The 20645-nt window shown below is 32.6% G+C and overlaps 2 protein-coding genes across 2 annotated transcripts; both read right to left on the bottom strand.

The window, feature by feature from the left end:
- Positions 1 to 863: 863 nt before the first annotated feature.
- LOC134252330 (fatty acyl-CoA reductase 1-like) lies at positions 864 to 6307 on the bottom strand. Its single transcript, XM_062734770.1, has 13 exons — positions 6074 to 6307; positions 5446 to 5621; positions 5196 to 5268; positions 4957 to 5063; positions 4600 to 4777; positions 4285 to 4329; positions 3904 to 4022; positions 3496 to 3563; positions 3056 to 3137; positions 2600 to 2689; positions 1860 to 1989; positions 1401 to 1528; positions 864 to 1167 (listed from the first exon to the last, which is right to left on the bottom strand). The coding sequence occupies exons 1-13, from the start codon at positions 6269 to 6271 to the stop codon at positions 1008 to 1010; spliced, it is 1554 nt and encodes a 517-aa protein (XP_062590754.1). The 5' UTR covers positions 6272 to 6307; the 3' UTR covers positions 864 to 1007.
- A 1049-nt stretch (positions 6308 to 7356) lies between these two features.
- LOC134252327 (ethanolamine kinase 1-like) lies at positions 7357 to 19879 on the bottom strand. Its single transcript, XM_062734768.1, has 8 exons — positions 19723 to 19879; positions 15985 to 16253; positions 14022 to 14162; positions 13290 to 13432; positions 11964 to 12047; positions 11308 to 11468; positions 10389 to 10462; positions 7357 to 10201 (listed from the first exon to the last, which is right to left on the bottom strand). The coding sequence occupies exons 1-8, from the start codon at positions 19837 to 19839 to the stop codon at positions 10138 to 10140; spliced, it is 1053 nt and encodes a 350-aa protein (XP_062590752.1). The 5' UTR covers positions 19840 to 19879; the 3' UTR covers positions 7357 to 10137.
- Between the last annotated feature and the right edge of the window lie 766 nt (positions 19880 to 20645).

Here is a 20645-nt window from a genome sequence, read left to right as displayed (position 1 = left end):
TCCATGGCAATAAACGATTATTTGAAAATTTTAAATGCAAGTTGCACAACTACAGATACTAATCATTAAAATAAAAAGAGTTTCATGAAGACCTTAATAATTAATCCGTAAGCTATAAAGAAATCTTAAGTATTCTTTGCTGATTAGATATGCACTATTTGTCTTATTATGCAATTCCATACAAAATTTTGCACACATTTTCAACATTGAGTCACAATTTTATAAGATTCTGCCACTTTGCCGGCTTAAATGTGACCTAGGCATAACACTAAACTAGAGCAATATGTTTGTCACTTTCTACATACTGTTTAGATTGCTTAACCGGCCCTATTTTACCTTTTTAAAAAGAAGCCATGTTTCTGTGTTGTACAAGGTTTAGATAACAGTGTGTATTTTGAAGGTCTGTCTTGTAAAGTTGTAAGCATAATCAGTTGTCATCGTCTTTTTTCGTCATTGTTATGAGCAGCTCTAGATCAGTAACTAGTACGATGTCTTTAAAAAGCCAATGAACTCGAGTAGCAATGTGAACAAAGTCATAAACTTTACAATTAAAGTACATAACATTGCAATCACAAACAGTCGTTAGATATTATTGGTGATCCCACTGGCATCAGAACACCAATGATTACTTGTACCTTAGTATTACTGAAAAGATCTTCTAAGATTTTTTTAATGTTCCCTCATTGACTTCATGAAATAAATGCAAATGTCAAGACAATATTCTAGTATTCAAAAAGACATAAACAATAATATACAGTTTTTCTTACACCTTTATTTCCCTGCAATTCCTGCAAAAACGTAAATTTTTATATAGTAGGTTTTCATACATTTTCTGTCTTTTGTTTAAAGTAAAAATTTGTAAGAGGTAATATACTAGTATATATTAAATCAACACAAAGGATTTAACCATTAAATCCTATCAGTTACTGCTTACGATTTTGTTTTATAATGTTAAAGTTTATAAAGAGATTATCACAGATGCTTGTAAAATGTTTCATGGATTTTCATCATGAGGACTTGACTACTTTGGGCATGCGCTTGAATATGCGGATGGCCCATCCCAACAGGAAGTTCCATAGACTCCTTGCCACGGACACACGATTAATTAACAGTCTCCACACAGCTATGATCAGAAACACATTCACTGCAAAGTTTATCCTCTGAAGCCTAAAAATAACAACGTGAAATAATTTTACTAAAAACTGCTAAACAAAAACAATAAATTTTTTGCACTCATATTAATGTTGCAAACTTTATTATAGCAGTCCCTAAACAGTCCTGGGAGTTAATATTTTCATCTTGAGCTTTGCAATTATACATGTATATTGAAATCCCAAAATTTTGTGTAACATATCACTGATTTCAAACACAGGGATGGATAAAGATAAAGAATATTCTACCTCTTTAGGGTCTGTCTAGCTTTTGACAACTCTGTAAGCTCCTCTCGCAGAACAAAACGTTTGATGCCCAAACAGTAGGACTCCATGTATGTAGGCCAGTGGATATTTTTTATATTGAAATTGAAAGCCTGATAATAAAAAGTAAACAAATATATAGAAGATGACAAGCAAAAAACCTTTAGCAGCATAAACACTCGGCATAAAGCCTTCATGCATTCAACATTTCATATTTTCTTATAATAGAGGTCAGTTTTATGAAAATAAACAACATATTACAGTTGCAAAGATAATACAGTTTATACAAAAGGATTATTTTTTCTGATTTCTTGCAACCCATAATGACACGAAAACTTTCTCTAGGCTTTTTTTTAATACTTGCAGCATAGCTGCTCAATACAGCAAAGTTGCACAAAACCCTCAATACATTTTATTTTTATAAATAACAAAGTTTTTTTTTACTTTTCGGTCCTCGGGTGACATCTTCTCTAACAGGGCATGATAGTTTTTGTTGGAGAAGATCCACTCATTCTGTGTGAAGTAATCCAAACTCCCGACTGCCTTCCTTAGCTTGTCTTGAATCCTCACAAATCTTAAATGAAAACAATATCATACAGTCATGAGAGATAACCTAACAGTCTATCAAAATTTTAGTTTTCTTTTGGATTAAATAGGGAAAAATTATACTTTTTATAAAAATAGCTGTAACTGTACAAAGAGAGAGTTTTTGTCCTTGAAGCTGCATCATATAATTCATAATCAGAATACAAACACTTCATTCTAATTTTAAAATCACAAGTTCATATTTATTTTCAAACACCTGTATTGTGCATATATGAAATCATTAAATTATCAGATTATAATCTTTGCCATTTGGATGCATTATATAGAATGTGACCTATTAAAACTTAACAAAGATAACATATGACCTAGAAACCTAAACACCATCAATATCAGTATTAACCTTAAAGGCACATGCTGACAGATACATATCATACTAATCAAGTTTTATCAAACTTCTTTTTTTATCTCAGAATTTATCGTTTCTACAGTGTTTCCTTCTGAAAATTTATTTCATAACCCTTAAAAAGTCACTTGTATAAAATATGCATGTAGCTACAAAATAATGAAAACTTGTTTTATGCCTTTGACTATTTCAGTATGTTTGAGATAAATGTACATGTATATATCATTTCACTTACATGGGACGTTTACCGGAGACCCACATCATCATGTCCATAATGTAGGCTGGTAAGACATGGTCAAACAAGACACAGAGTTCATGCCACACACTGAAATCAGACAATATGAATATTGATAAAATCAACACATTTAGAAAGTCTACCAATGTTCATTGCAAAACACTTGTTAAACTGCATCTCATGTTCATTGTTTGACAAGATGATCATCTTAATATCTTTAAGTGGTTTTTTAAATATAAATACGTGTGTGCTAATCATTACTTTAATATCTCCTTTGCTAGGCAGAACAACACAGACAGAAAAAATTCTGGTATCAGTAGTATGAATTTTTCTTTCTTTACGTTGCATATTGAGAGTACATGTATATTTTCTGTGTTTTAATTGACAGTAAATGATTTGAAAATGTTTATCACTTACTAATTGGCAGACAATGATATTCAAATGTTCATCACTTACTAGTTCTTTGTAAAGCGAGGGTTGGGAATCCTTGCAACTGTGTTAACCGGATTCTTCATGAAATATTCATAGGACATGCGTTCTGCAAAAAAAAAAAAGAAGAGGAAAATTACACTTCAAATAATTCTATTTTAAGTTGAAATTTAAACCATTTTTTTTTAAATTTGACTTTCTTTTTCAGATTAAAAAGTCCTGCATGAAATAAGTCTGACCATAGTTATAAAAAAATCTCAAATCATTTTTCTTCTTGTTAGAAAAAATCTTTTACATGTACATGTTTATCAATTAAGTCTAAAGAATCTCTGTTTTATGTGTTTACATTCTAAAACATGTAACTCTCCTTTCAAAAGTATTCCTATGCTAAATTTAATTTCTGATTTGCTAAGGTTTCAAATTTTATCTTGGAATATATAATTTATCTTGAAAAATTGGGAACTTACCCATATTTCCCCAAGTAAACTTGTTTAGTTGTCCAGTGGTACAATGGAACACTTGTAGCTCATCTGACCTAAGAAAATGAAAATGAAAGTTTTATGACATACAATGGTAGCACAAATAAGTGACATTCTAATGATCAACATAATTTTCAAGTTTTCCATGGAACTGTTTCTAATATTCAATTCAAAATTAGCAGTCTGCATTTAATAAAATTTTATATTTTCCCAAACAGTAAAAGCCAAGTCTACAGAATTCTTCCTTCAACCTATGACTCCCAGATTTATAGATTAGTCGTATGGATGTTTGTACGTACATGTATGGCCTTTCTTCCACAGGCCATACAAAACAGCAAGTATGAAAAGTCCTTCAAAATGTTCAAATAAACTAAATGTGGATTTCACAAAACTTACTTGTTCACCACTGTATCCCAGGCTACTGCTATCATCATGTTAGAAGCAATGTCAACAGGAATAACATCTGAAGTTCCATAAAAGTTACCCTTCATGATCCTCAGTAAGCCATTACCAATCTGTATGTGGAAGAGAGGATTCAACGAGATCGATATCAATTTTATACAAATTATTAAGTTCCTTCATGTAATATTATGCATAGAGCAATAGGCCTCCAAGAACTGCTGATTTGTGAATTAAACAATATATACACCATCTTTCTAATCAAGCAATAATTTGTACAAATTCTGTAAAATTTCTGAATTAAAAGACACAAAACAGATCTAAACACTTTATGAGAATGGCAGAATGCAGCAGTAAATTTATTTTGTTCCTACTTACAGCTGCTAAAAGTCCTGTTGGTCCATTGTAATTATCAACCCATCCCTGAAACAAAAGAAATATGTACACATTTTGTATGTCAGTTATTCCTCTATTAATCTTTCAATTCTGTTCATGAAAATTTATACATTGTGAAATGGTCCATTTAATTAACTAGATATCATCTTCCACACTCTAAATTTTCAATCTTAAAACATCTGGTTATATATATTGGTAAACCCAAAAAAATTCCATGTAATGAACAATTTAAAATTTGCATCCGTCTACTTTTTTTCATATATCAACATGAAATCCAAAACATTCTTGGTAACTTACTGGAACTGGTTCTTGCCAGGAAGCCCCCACAATGGAGGGTCTAAAAATAACTATGGGGAGGTCATCTTTGTTTTGGTACAGCAGATATTCTGCAATGGCTTTGGTGTAAGTATAGGTGTTTGGTCTGTCTCCTACCATCTTTGGTGTTAGAGTGTTTAGAACATCACCATCCATCCATCTTTACAAAAATAAAATAATATTAGATATAAACTTCATCAGTAATTTTTTTTATCATGCAATGGAATGATACCAAATTTTAAAGGAAAGTATATTTTTCACAAATCACTTTAGCAATCATACAAGTTTCATGATTATATTGTTATACAAAGTAAGAATGATTTGTCTGAAAGAACTTACTCGCATGCATCCAGTAATTTGTGAGGTGCTAATGGTGGATCGTACACTTTCTCTTCAATGTGTTTTACATTGCAATTGCAATATGCTGTTGAAACATGTAAGAGTGCCTAAAAAATTAACAAATATGATTACAAGACATGGAATAAATACTGCCATCAGTTTTTTCTAAGAATTTAAGATGATGGAGAAACAAAATTTTATATCACTACTAGAAACAAAGAGTACAGATTAATATTCACCTCTAAGTTCTTGATTTTCTTACAAAACTGAATCATTCTGTTGACTCCTACCACATTCATTTCTACTGATAATCTGTAAAAAAAAAAATTGCAATGCCATATTCAACTGATTATTATCATTAGTATTATTTACTTTTGAGCAACTTAATGAATTTAACTCAACAGTAAGAGCAAAAGAATTCCACTCTATACTGTGTTTCATCCAATGTTTGATTTTTATTGTTTATTTGTTTCACTTATGTTTTCTTACTTCATCTCCTCATCAAACTTGACCGTGGCCGCTGAGTGGAAGACAACAGAGACGTTGTTGATCACCATCTCCTCGTCCCTCTGACTGACCCCGAGGTTTTCATGGAGAATGTCCCCCGTCACTGCTACAACCTTTTTAGCGTAATCTGGGTTCTGTCTCTGGAGCTTCTCAAACAGCTTAAAAAATGAAACAAAGCAAAATATTATTGAATTGGTTGTAAAAAGTTACAAATTTTGACGGTTGACATTCTAGCTTTTAATATAGCTAACAATTTCAATAGGATTGTTAATGTTCCATATAAATGTGAATGATTATTTGTTAGTTATAATAATTGGTGGTTATAGTTATTAATTTTTTACCCTTTATTTCCCCATATTTACCAATTTAATTTGCCCTTCCAGGCTTTGTCAATTAAAGAAATGTTTCAGAGGTTAAAGTGAAGTATGTGTCCAACGGCATTCAGTGCTTTCCTGTGTTACTTGTTGTATGACACATTTGATAAATATTTCTGTTTACACTCCAAAAGCAAGTCCCTATGGCAATGTTTTCATTTCCTGTCGAGCCTAGGTGTCTAGATTTACATTGTGAACCCAGATGGGGCCGGAAAGACAATTCTGAATCATTTTACCTTGGAACTAAGGAGTTCCTCGAGTCTCTGATTGACATCTTTCCCCCTCTTTGGTCTGACCAGAATGTAAACATTCTTTATTCCAGGGCATCCTCTCAAAAGCTTTTCTAGAAGGGCTTTTCCCATAAATCCAGTGGCCCCAGTGATGAAGATGCTCCTGCCATTGTAGAACTCTGAAATCGAATGCTTTCCAGCCATTCTACAACTAAAAGGGGGAAAAAAATCAACTTCAGTATCGAATCGACAGAGAAGAACATAAACTTGATGAGGAATAAATGCTCTCCTTTGGGAAATTTTTGTCTATTCAAAATGAGAATATATCAATTGATACTTATTCTTCTTTTGTTTGTTCTTTAATTTTGATTTTATTGACATCTTACTAGAGAAATCAGAGGCTTTGCAAGCAGCAAACCTTTACCTTCAACATCCCATTCAAAAAGGAAGTTGTTCGGCCAGCGCCCTCTATCTGTAGAATGTTTAAATAACCCATACCTCGTCTGATTCGAAAGATTAATAGAATACGCCCCTGCCAAAAAAACCTCAACCATGGTTAAGTTTTACTTTATTCAATGCAGAAAATATAAACTGAAATGACACTCTTCCGTTTTTAAATTATAACATTAGAACAGGCGCAGACCCAGGATCCAAAAGGGGGGGGGGGTGCATTCCAGTAAAATCTAAGCCAAAAATCTTGACAAACCAAATCAGCAGGTCCAAGATATTTTAACTGCTTTATAAAATTAAGAGAGGGAGAAAGCTGAACCCTCTGACCCCACTTCCACCAACACCCTCTAGATCAGCGTGCTTTAATGCAAAGAAAAGGATGAAAGATGTTTATTTTTAACACATTCTTTAAAAAAAAAAGTTTCATTTTCTTAGAATAGTCTTTGGAGATTTTTTTTCTCAAGAAATTGTTGAAATTCTGATGTGCACTTATTGTGCTTCGATCTTCATTAGCTGACCTGTTTTTATATTCCTATGAAACAGAATTTATTCAAATCTTCTACATTAGAAGAGGAAACCCATTTGCTGTAGTCTTTATATTTCACATTCAAAATATCCAACTCATGTTTTCTATCCACCTAAAACAGACATGAGGAAACACACAAACCATGTGACTTCCTATTTATCTCAATTTAAATTTTAACTTTTAATTTAAAATTGTACATTTAACGTAAGTAAATGCATAAATGTACTCTATTATTGGTTGATAAAAATAAGAATTAAATTAAAAAAAGAACAAATTTATTGACAATCATTTTATTGTAAATATTAATGTCGTTACAATACCCCCAATATCACAGTTATATTAATATTTTTCACAACTAGATCCATGTTCAATTAATCATAATGACTTAAGCAGGTCTTTTAAAATCTGCCTATATAAATATTTTGACATGGCTGAAATGATGATTGTACCAACCAAAAGATTTGATACATGGAAGAAAAACTCAATAACATTTTTTCAATTGCTCCAGGGTACATATGTACCTCCAATCACTTTTTAATTTTTTTTGAAAACCCTGCTGAAGTCATTAATATATAACTTCATGGTTACAAACTTCATAAAATACAAGTATGTATCACCTTACTGACTTACATATCCTCTCTGTGCCCCTGAGTACACAAGAGGCTATTGTTTTTATCACAGTGGATTAAAAAAAATGCTTACATTTAATAAATACAAAAATCCCTTGTAATGACTGCGACTAGGGTAACTATACAAGTCCTATATAATGCCCTGTTCACACGGAGAGTTTAATTCGAATTAAAAACGTAAAGTTACTGCGAATTAGCTTCGCTTAGCGTTCACACAGAGAATTTAATGCAAATTAGTTTAATTCAAATTAGTTTACTGCGCATTAAATTACTTCGCATTAGCTCCGTGTGAACGCTAAGCGAAGCTAATTCAAATTAAATTCTGACGCATGCATAATGGCAAAATTTAGTCAAATGCTGCTTGTCGGTGGTCAGCTATAGGTACTTGTGCTATTTTTGAGTGAAAAACATAGGAAAATTTTGTTAATCATTAAAATGTGTATATACAGACACTTTGCCATTATGTCAAATGGATCTGCGTCTGCATAAGGTGACATGATTTGCATATGACGTCATAATAGCCATGTTGACGCCGGGCTGCAGAAGTAACATTTTAATTCGCATTAGTTTACTTCGCATTAACTGTCGTTTGAACGCAATTTAATTTGCATCAATTTGATTCGCATTAGTTTAAATTACTTCGCATTAATTTATTGCGAATTAAACTCTCCGTGTGAACAGGGCATAAGTTTGGCAAATTCTTTAATTAAAATCAAAATTGCAATCAAAATTTTTAAATGGAAATAGAATAAAAATTAAGTTTCAATGGCCTATATTGCATAATAATTTTACCCTGTGTGGTATAATTATGGTCCCACTAAGTCTTAAAAGTGAAAATGTACAACAGTTTGACAATTTGAAAACTATGGTAAAGAATTTCAAGATTTGGAAGCCATCTCATATATACATGGAAAAAAATAACTTCAGTTCACCATTTCTGATCACATACACAGTAAAAAATTTGTGTATTTTACAAAAAAAACTATAATATCAATAATAAGGCAGTAACTCTACTAGTGAACTAGTAATTTACACATTAATTTTAAAATTGTTCTGGAGGAAAATAATCCATTAACTTTCACTATAGAGTATCTCATGCTTAACATAATATGAATATAAATTTTAGACACATGTATGTTAACATTGTTAACAATTTTTAATGTTAACATTTTGTGGAAACATAATCACTGTCTTTCTGTCTATACATGATTTCTTAATTTGTAGATTGTTTCTCTCAAAAACTTGTGTGAATTGACACATATTGTACATCACAATACACATTTCAATATCAAAATATCATTAAACCACCAGTCATGAAAGATGAAATTTGCGTATATCTATCTTATAGATTTGACTTTTGACTTAGTACATGAACTGTGAAATCACAAATTTTCATGGGTGTTTAATTTTCATTGTTTTCGAGGTATGGAGAGACCTATGAATTCATGACCACCACAAAATGTAAAATTTAATATGCAGCACTACTAACACTTCAAATCGCCACAAATCAATAATTTTTTTCTCAGACCTTGAAAAATTTGCCCCCACAAAAATATGTGATTTTACAGTTAATGATATTTCATCTTAACAATGGAGGGCTATAAAAGAAGAATTTTTTTTCATAATTCTAATATGCTGTGAAAATCGGTAAAAATTAGCCCTGGGTGCAATAATTTTCAGTAGAATTAATTTTATGAAGATGGCTGAAATTGTCAGTATATTAACTGCATGGGCACTGCAATATGTCATATTAAAACTCTTGATAAAAACACTGAAATAAAAAGCACTGTAGTTGTAGACTTAAAGTTTTAATCCTTATACAAATGACGTAAGTTCAACAAGGTGAATTTTCATTGTCTGTTTTGAAATACCAGGCATTGAAATTATTGTTTCACTTACAAAAAGCAAATAGTTTCTTGCAGTGCTTTATTTCTAAAATATAAAAATATATACCATATTTCTTTCAAATATCTGGAAATTCCTTCATGAAATAAAATCTACAGCTCAAGATGTCATAATATTTAAAACAATTTTTTTTTACTTGGAAAAAAATGATTGTATATCATAAATGTGTTTTAGAACACATTCTTGGACTCTTAACCTTAAATTTGATACTGTAAGTTAGAAATTTGCCAACATATTTCTGAGCTTTGTATCTTGAACATCAATATCTGGAATACAATGTACATGTATATGTCGAAAGGAGATGAGATTTCTTCATATACACGTTTTTCAACCTCCATTCTTGGGATTTCTCCAAAGTTTTATGTGGATTATTTACGACATAAAAAATGTCATCATCATAAATATAAAATTTTAAAAATAATTACAATTCAAATTCTAGAAATAAAAGCAAAGGCACTTATAAACTTAACAATTACATGATTTAGATGTTGCTTGAAAAACAAGAAGTTCTAGTGGTGTATAAATATGGTGGTCATGGTATGATCCAAATAGAATATTTTTCACTGAAGGGCAAGAAACTCCTTCTTTCTTGCAAAATATTCATTTAATCTAATAACAGCATACCTGCAACAAAATATATAAAACCTGATAATACATGTATACATGTTTCTCTAAAGTGATAGATTTTTTTTCATTTAAGGTGTAGGCTTCAAAAAGGAAAAAAAAACTTGAAAAGTATTTTTTTTTTTTTTTATTTGATATTTTGCCTAAATTGTAAATTAAATGGCATATGAACTGAATTACTACTTACTCTAAATAATCAAAATCGATGCTGGAAAATTTGGCTTGGATGATTCCCCACACTCCCCAAAAGAAGTGAGCTGCCTAAAAACAGAGAGGTCAGACTGTTAAAATGCTCTCTGTTGAAAAAAAAACCCCAGCTTTGAAAGTTTCAAACTTTAAGTCCTTTAAATAAATGTCATTTTAAAAACTAGAATAATGTCCATAGGACATGAATGCCCTGCCGAGGGTATATTAGTAATGCAACATGAATATTTGTATTAGTGTATGAAATTTGATAAGAATATCTTGAATAGTGATGCAGTTGAATTGATTACATCAGCATGTATCAGCATATGAAGTTTGACAATGATCTAAGAAAAGTGAGGTCAAGGTCAAAGGAAAGGTCAAGGTCAAAATTGTTGATGCAGTTGCATATCTCTCACCAATATGTATCAACATATGAAGTTTGATAAAAATATCTAGAATGATTTCTTTAATTAAAACTGACTTAAACACAATTTGATAAAAGTGAGTTGAAGGTCAAGGTCAAAAAATGTTTATGCAGTTGAATTGCTTTCATCAGTATTTAATAGCATATGAAGTTTGATAAAAATATCTTGAATGGTATCTTTAAAACTGAGCTAAACACTAATTAAAGATAACTGAGGTCAAGGTCAAATGAAAGGTCAAGGTCAAACATGTTGATGCAGTTGAATTGCTTACATCAGTATGTATCAGCATATTAAGTTTGACACTAATTTAGGAAAAGTGAGGTCAATGTCAAAGGAAAGGTCAAGGTAAAATAATGTTGATGCAGTTGCATAGTTGCATTCCGGAAAGACGGAAGGACGGAAGACGGACATGACAAACACTATATGCCCCAGCATAAAAATATTGAAATACAAATCCTCTTAGCTGAACGTAAAGCAAACATTATGTCCCTTTACCAGTGCACATTTGTTTACACCACAGTACATTTTCCTGACGTCAGTATCGGTCACTGCAGGGCCACTGGTCAGTCTGGACCACTCCTCCAGGTACTCCCGTATCCATGACAACTGATATGCTTCCTCTGGATAAAGGGAGTAATCCGTTACATCTCCAATTCCTGGAATTACAAAACACAAGGAAATATTACTTAGGGATCTATTTTTGGCAGGTAAACATGTTACACAACACGTACTTTAGTCAGTCAAAGGAAAAGTATTTAAGATACCTTACAGTATGTACCGAATGGTTTGTGAATTATGGAAGTGTTAACACTGTTATGATGTTCTCTTTGATATGAAAGGATTTTAGATATTCCCTTATTAATAATTAAGTCTCGGAGACAATGACATTCTGTTACTTACAAAATATCTCCACAAGAATATACTTCCAGCTGGGTGTCAGTGTAACACCTATTTCGTAGAAGCTTTTGAATGCAATTCTCTTGGAAACATCAACAATACCAGGCAGGCATATATTTATGGCTTAAGGGTGTAAAGTATGATTGTCTTAACTGATGATGAACATGAAAATGTCTGTATAAAATAATTACCGATTCTCATAGAAAGGACCAACTGTTTCCACCACAGGGAGGGCATAACTAAACATAACTAACCTGCATATTCACAGAAGTGATTGCCAATATCAAAAGGCTGATAGTTGTACATTCCATATTCTTGGTCAATAAAAGTCACTTTTCCTGCAACATAAAAGAATTTAACATAAAACTGTTCCTTATCATAGACTTATCAACTTGTACAGATTATGTAAAAAAAGAATGTCTTGAAAGTTCTAACAAGCAGAAACTACTTATTGTAATATTGTTTTTCTTCTACATGTACATGTTAGGCAACCCCCTTCTCCCTCTCTCCCTTCACTTCCCTCCATTCTCTTCTCCCTTTCTCTCTCAATTTTAAGAAAAAATTTACTGAGCCTCATGTTGTGAAATGTAAGAAAATTGATTAAATGTAATTCTAAACAAAGGAGATGGGTGAACTTAGCGTGCAGAAAGCCCACTAGCTTCAGATATATAAAAATCATATTCCAAGTGTGAATTTAGTATTTCGAGTAAAGTTCCCATCGTTGATTTTTATGAAATCATGATAAACAAAAAGTTTTGAGTAAAATTTTTTGTTAAAATTTATTCTTGTATAAAAAAATAATAATGTGATATCCATTGGGTTCAAACCCTGGCAATAAAAATCCTGAATTGCATTCTTAATTGAGACTAGCACTTTAACCACTACACTGCAAAAGTCCTGATGAATTCGGACATTTATATCATGTTTGTGATATGACCGTTGACTTAAGGGACTTCAAGTATTTCTGGAAAAGATACAAAAGTTATGTCATAAAATTATATTTTTAAGGTATAGTGGGTCTTTGCTCCATAATTTTGGAAACTAAAATATGTATGTTTGTAAACAAACTTTGAGGATTAACTGTCAAAAAAATGGAGAGAAAACCCACTCATATCAAAAAATAGTGTTAAAGTGTGAAAAAAATGACTCGTTTTGTCCTCTTTCGTGTGTGTATAATATTTCAAAGGCAAATAAATTCAATCGTTATAAGATTTGTGCGAGTGGTAGAGATTTTACATAAAGTATACTTTAATGTTAGATGAAATTTTACGGAAAATTTTGATATACTGTAGAAGTACTTTTTTCCGCGTGGTATTAATTTACGCTATGTACGCGGTCACAAATCTTCCGTGAAAATTTGTCCAAGCGTACATAACATAAATGTAAGGCATATAGTGACAGTCAAGAAAATCAGCGTAATTTTCTACCCGCGGATTAAACAGAAATTGAGATTCCGTGGAATTATGACCCCGTGGAAAAAAGTACGTCTACAGTAATTGAGATTTAATTTTTCGCCTTCATGTTTGTTGCGCTATGGGCTTATCTCTCGTCATGTTTGCCCATCTCCTTACAAATGCTACCTTCTTCTTTGTTGTAGATGATGTTTTTGAGCAAGAGATCGTTATGAGAGAACACACTTGGGTAGCCCAGGCCCTCTATGCACTGTTCTAGTTCTAATAATTCTGATTCTAGTTTTTCCTTTGATGGAATCTTTGTCTTAAACCTTCAAAATCAAAAAGAGTAATTTTTAAAAATAATTCATACAACCAAATACTGTAAACCAACTTTTATTCGCGACGACTTTATTTCGCGATTAACCAGGAGTAAACTAGTTAGCGACGACTAATTTTCGCGATCAAGCCGTTTTTGATCTGTTTTAAATAGACGGAGATGTACTTTAAGTACTGGTTCGCGGCGAGAAATATTCGCGATGACGAGGCTGTCGCGAACTTCGTGAAAATTTCTCGCACACGAATAAAAGATGGTTTACAGTATTCATAATTTTTGTTGAATTCATGTTTTTATTTACAATAAATGTAATGTTTTATTAATTTTGTTTACTTTTAAAAGATTAAAAAGTTAATGAGTCATGTTAAAAGTAAGACAAAAATAATCCTTTGCCGATGAATACTGTAAACCAACATTTTCGCGAGGTTAGCGAGGGCTCTGTCATTGCAAATATTTCTTGCCGCAAACAGTTCCTCAAAGTCTATGTGCCTATTAACAACAGATCCAAAATAGGCTTGATCGTGAAAATTAATCGTCGCAAACTATTTTAGCGAATAAATGTTGGTTTACAGTAATTAACATACTTATCATTCATTTCTGGTTTAGAAAAGCTTTCTGGAATTATGTTAAACCATTCTCTCAGTTTGTCAAACATGGCACTATTTTTGCTGGATATGTGTTTCGGCTGTACAGTGTGAAGTCTTGCCATCTCTTTTGCAATAAGTCTACAAAAATTATTGCACAAAGTCATTTCCATATTTTTTTCAATAAAGTTAACAATGCATGCAAGCAAAAGCAAAATCATTTATCGCAAAGCATAGTAAATGTATTGCATTTGTTTTATATACCATAGGCTATTGTATTGTATGCCTATGATGCCTTAATAATATAACACAATTAGCATAAAATACAAGATTAAACAGTATTAAAGCATTCTTTTAACAAGAGGCCCAGGGGCCATATCGCTCACCTGAGCAATTGGCTAGGAAAAATCACACATCAGATCAGAACTGAAAGTTTGCTGAAGGGGGGGGGGGGGGGGGCTTGAATTTAAACCCCCCAGGGGGTCATAATTTGAACAAACATGAATCTACAATACTTCAGGATGATTCCCTATAAATATCACTAAGCATGGCTTTAAAGTACTTGAAAACAAGATTTTAAAAGGTTTCCCTAGATATTCCTATGTAAAACTTTTATCGGCCATTTTGGCCCCACCCTACCCCCGGGGGTCCTGATTTGAACAAACTTGAATCTACAATACCTAAAGATGATTCCACATGAGTTTCATCTACCTGGTCCAGTGGTTCTTGAGAAGAAATTTTTAAAATTTTTCCTGTATATTCATATGTAAAACTTTGATCAGCCATTTTGGCCCCACCCTACCCCTGGGGGTCATGATTTGAACAAACTTGAATCTACACTACCTGAGGATGATTCCATATGAGTTTCATCTTTCCTGTCTCAATGGTTCTTGAGAAGAAGATTTTCCCTATATATTCCTATGTAAAACTTTGATTGGCCATTTTAGCCCCACCCTACCCCTGGGGGTCATGATTTGAACAAAATTGAATCTACACTACCTGAGGATGATTCCACATGAGTTTCATCTTTCCTAGTCCAGTGGTTCTTGAGAAGAAGATTTTTAAAGATTTTTCCTATATTTTCCTATGTTAAACTTTGATCAGCCATTTTGGCCCCACCCTACCCCAGGGGGTCATGATTTGAACAAATTGAATCTACACTACCTGAAGATGATTCCACATGAGTTTAATCTTTCCTGGTCCAGTGGTTCTTGAGAAGAAGATTTTTAAAGATTTTTCCTATATATTCCTATGTTAAACTTTGATCAGCCATTTTGGCGCCACCCTACCCCTGGGGGTCATGATTTGAACAAACTTGAATCTACACTACCTGAGGATGATTCCACATGAGTTTCACCTTTCCTGGCCTAGTGGTTCTTGAGAAGAAGATTTTTTAAAAATGCCATTATTTTTTTTCTAATTCATAATTATCTCCCCTTGGAAAAGGGTGTGGCCCTTCATTTGAACAAACTTGAATCCCCTTTACCCAAGGATACTTTGTAGCAATTTTGGTTGAAATTGGCCCAGTGGTTCTTGAGAAGAAGATGAAAATGTGAAAAGTTTACAACAACGACAACGCCAACAACGACGCCAACAACAACGCCAACGACAGACAACGGACAAATTTTGATCAGAAATGCTTACGTTAGCCTTTGGCTCAGGTGAGCTAAAAAAAGAAAATAGTAATTTTTTATATACCAGGGATTGGTCAACATGATCGGTCAACTCATTTTATCAACATTGACACAGAAAAAGTCTGTTGTACGAGCAACCAATCAGCAATTAGAAAAAAGTTCCAGTTGTAAAGCTTGGGGTTGGGAGGCGTGTACTATTTACCTTGAGCGTAGCTGTCAAACTAGATCTTGGCCTAACATAAAACTTCACACTTAACTGCAATCTATAGTAGTATTTACAGAAAACTATTTATTATTCAAAATTTTGCATGTTTGTCAAGTTTCATTACTTTCTAATCGTTTCATCTCTCACTGTCTTCTCATCTAATGTGACTCCTTGAGCAAATCCATACGCCAAACCATTCTCAAAGGTGGCATACAATGGTGGACACAGACCTGCCTCAAAAAGTTCAGCCATATTTTTCTTTTCTGCATTTCGGTCAATGATTAAGTCAGTCTTTTCACCATACACTCGAATGAGAACAACGTCTTTAGCCTGTCCTATACTGGATTCTTGAAAAACTCCTAACAGTTTATTTGTTATACCCTCATCAAAGACCTGGAATTTAAGAGAACATTTTAATTTTTGTCAACTATGTCAACTATTTAGCATAATCTCATACAAAGTAATTAATTTTATATAAATAAAGTATAATTTGAGCAGCCGTTTGAAATTGGGAAGCTTCAGATACATTACAATTAAATGATATATCTTAGCATGTACAATTAAATGACTGTAGCTTTAATTATTACCATGCTCTTCATGCATATCAATTTATTTCAGGTAACAAAAAAATCAATCCACAAACAGATATGCTGATTGTGGACTGTAGTGTAAAAATCTCTGCATTTTTTTTCTAATCTGATCAAAATTCTAGTACTGAAAAATATCACTCCATCCACCATAGTCTGTTTTAATTAAAAGTTATTTCATTGCCATTTTAACATTTCACATGTACCATGAAAATATTTAGGGGTATAATCATATTGAATGCCTTGCTGACAACTTTAATAAGCATACATATGGAACGCCGTCACTGCCTTATAACAGAACACAACAGTTGCATTGCGTCAACCTTCCATTACATTATGTCAACACTTTATGACATTTACTCACACTACTATTGCATTGTGTCAACCTTGCATTACATTATGTCAACTCTTTATGACATTAACCCACAATGCTATTGCATTATGTCAACCTTCCATTACATTATGTCAACGCTTTATGACATTAACCCACAATGCTATTGCATTATGTCAACCTTCCATTACATTATGTCAACTCTTTATGACATTAACCCACAATGCTATTGCATTATGTCAACCTTCCATTATATTATGTCAACTCTTTATGACATTAGTCCACACTACTATTGCATTGTGTCAACCTTTCATTACATTATGTCAACTCTTTATAACAATTACACACACTACTATTGCGTTATGTCAACTTTCAATTACATTATGTTTAGTCTTTATGGCATTAACTCGCACTTTAATTACATTGCGCCAATCCTCCACTGCATTATATCAGCTCTTTATGACATCAAGTCAAAACAATTTTACGTGATGTAAAAATGTTTTTATATATTTTCAACTCATTATTACATTATGTGCACTCTCTACTATTTGGTCTAAGTAGTTCATTACATGATGTGAATTTATCTTTAACTCAATATGAAGTCGCTATAATACGATGTCAGAATTTCATTACATGATCTGAAAAAATTGTCACATGTGGTCAATTCTTTTACTACTTTATGCCTTCAATATGCTACATGACGACGTGAATCAATTTCATGATGTGAATTTGCCCTTACTTTTTGACAAATCGTTATTACATTATGTCATTGTGTCTTTACAGTGTGTCAAAAATGCTAAGCCTCTTGTCAGCATACATGTATCTTAGGCTATTTCATCTCATATCAGATGTGAAAAGCTCATGTCAAACTGTGCGCACTCTTCTACATTATGTCGATTCACTATTACGTTATGCGAACACGGGTATCCTCGGCCTTTATATGAGCATAACGTATTTTCCGCATTCCGAAAGCACTAAAAATGGCGGGAGAGAAAACTGTCATAAAATAAATTCTCAGCGATTAAATGATATAAAAACTTTAAGCGAAAAATGATTAACAATCTTGAAATGTGCAAAGCCTTAACACTGCGACTGTGAATTAAAGTCACGCGTCGAAATTCAATGGCGTTTACTTTTATCTGATAATTAAATAAATCAAATATGAGTCGTGCAGCATTTTTTTTGTTTTGAATTGCTTTTTTTTTTTAATAAAAATCTTAAACTTCTGATCTTACTCAGAACACTGTCATAAGTTTTTTTCATCAGTCTTTAACTGTCCTTTTTTAAAGTGTAAACACATCGATCGAATAACACACGTGCACTGGCGGCTTGGGGAAGGGGGGGGGGGGGGGGGTCAGAAATCCCGCCCTACCATCTTTAGTCACCAAAATATACATAAAATTAATAAATTTATTAGTTTTACATTGTAGGACATTGCATTACTTTCACATTAAGTTTAGCTGAATTATATTGAAATTTTTTTTCTTTTAAACTATAAAGCCTGCCGGAGAGTTTTTCTGCTTTCCCCCTTTGGTCACCAACTCTATACCGTCCCCCTTCTTTTTTCAAGATACCCATATGCGCCACAAATATGTGCCCATGCATGCTTATTAAGGCATATTCAACTGATTTACATGAGGGACTGGTAGATTTTTATAACAGAATTCTGGTCTTGGAATGGTTGAAAAAATTACAGTAACTAATTCCGTGACATAGCATTTATTTGAAAGAGGACGTCAGCCAGAAAAAAAAATTATTTACCCGAAAAAACTTGACAAGCCAAAAAAATTTGTCCAAGACCGAAAATCCTATTTCGGAGAGGGGGGTCCGACTTTGATTAGTCATATATTTTTTTCAGTTATACTACATTATCCCTAGTGGACTATACTTCAACAATAAGTGGGGGTGGGGGCTGTACTTTCAATGAACATTACATTTTCTAAAATAAGGTTATGTCTGGGAAAAGAGGGGAGCTGATATTATGTGTCTATAATTATTCGTCCTACTCAATGGGCCCCCCCCCCCCTCTTACCAGTCATTAAAATACAGTCGTCAACATTCATTATTATAATAGATATACAGCTTTCAGATAATGTAAATGTATTTTCACATCAGGTAATGAACTTTTGGAATCAACATGATAAAGAGTTAACACAATATAAAAATATTTTTTAAATCACATAAGAGTTGACATAACGTAATTATATATCCACATCACGGAATGGAGTTTTGACATTGTAATAAAGTGTTGATATAATATAAAGATATGTTCACATTATGTTATACACTTTTTATACCACGTAATAAAGCACTGACATAAAGGTAAGATGTGTTCTCCTCACATCATGATGCTCTCGCCGTAATATAAAGATAAATCCATATCACGTAATAATGCTTTGACATAATAGACATATACACTCTCAAAAAGGAATGGACTTTTGACTTCATGTAATGATAAGTTTAATTATAAAACACAATTTACTTGACGTGATGCAATTTTGACCTCACATATTAAAGAAATGAAATAATATAAAGAAACATTCATTTCACGTAATTAAGTTTTAACACAATGTAAACATATTTTCACTTCACGTAATGAACTTCCGACTTCAAGTTATAAAGTGCTGACATAATGGAAGAATGTGTTTACTTCATGTAATGCAGCATTGACATGATGTAAAGATATTTTTACATCACCCCATAAAAAATTGACATAACGTAAAGATATGTTCACATCACGTTATGATAGATTGACATAATGAATGCATAGTTTTATGCTATAAGGCAGTGATGGCGTTCCATACATACATATGCAAAGCTACCGGATGACGAGAACATTAGATATGCATATAAAGATTAACAGATAAGCATGATAAGTACATGCCCCACATGGTACGTACATGATCACACTTTCGCTTTTCAAGTTCACCTGCAATAAATTTACCTTGAAATTTAAATTACTGCGATTCCAACTGGGTTTTACTTTCATTATTATATCTTTTGATGTTTCAAAAATATTATTTTCATCAATACGATAATTTAAATCAAGTACATATGTCATCTTCACAATCCGGCTTTCTGGATCAGTAGATGTCAACAACGTCTGACCGTCTTCTCTGAACTTTGATATCAATTTTTCGAATTCCGATCCCGATCGATCACATTCTCCGAATTCAGCTCTAGATCAATACTCTTGATGACCGAGTGATAAAAAAATTTACAACAAGACTAAATTAAAGAGATGAAAAGTAAAATACAGGCCATTTGGAAGCAATTTTAATATTATTGTGGAATTTCATCTATTTAAAAGAAGAAAAAAACGTCGCTTTCTATATTATGGGGGTTGGGGGTTGGGAAAGCCCGGCTGTGCTCCGGTTTTAAGACCATGAAATGAAATACTTTTTAGTCTCCTTCTATTACAATGAATCGTTTAAGGCTTTAGTACTCTCGAAATCAAGCAATCTTTTTCAAACTGAAAGTAGCTTCATTAACATAATTAAATTTAATGGGACTTGGACAGCTAAGAAAGAAAATCACCAAACCTGCATAACAGACCAAATATCGTTTGAAAAGGGGGGTCCGTGTATCTTTTAAGGGGATATTGTCACTTTTTCCCCGTTACTAGCTTTTACAAAAGAAATTAATAACTCAGAAAATACTATGTGTGGTTCAGATCTTCCACCCCACCCCATATCTAAGTCCGTCCCTACAAATGCTACATGCATATACGTACTAATATCAGTAGGGATTCAAAGTAAGTGTTTTCAATATAATCTATCGAAAAATCTATAGGAATTTCATTTTAATTCATGCGACATATCGTTAAAATCAATAGATATGTCGACTAATATCAGATGAAATGATTAC

The sequence above is a fragment of the Saccostrea cucullata genome, unplaced genomic scaffold, assembly GCF_032062105.1.
Source record: "Saccostrea cucullata isolate Sc308-1 unplaced genomic scaffold, CSIRO_AGI_Scuc_v1 ctg4214, whole genome shotgun sequence".
NCBI classification, from domain to species: Eukaryota; Metazoa; Mollusca; class Bivalvia; order Ostreida; family Ostreidae; genus Saccostrea; species Saccostrea cuccullata.
The sequence above is the reverse complement of the archived record's forward strand: the minus strand, read 5'-3'. Positions and strand labels throughout refer to the sequence as shown.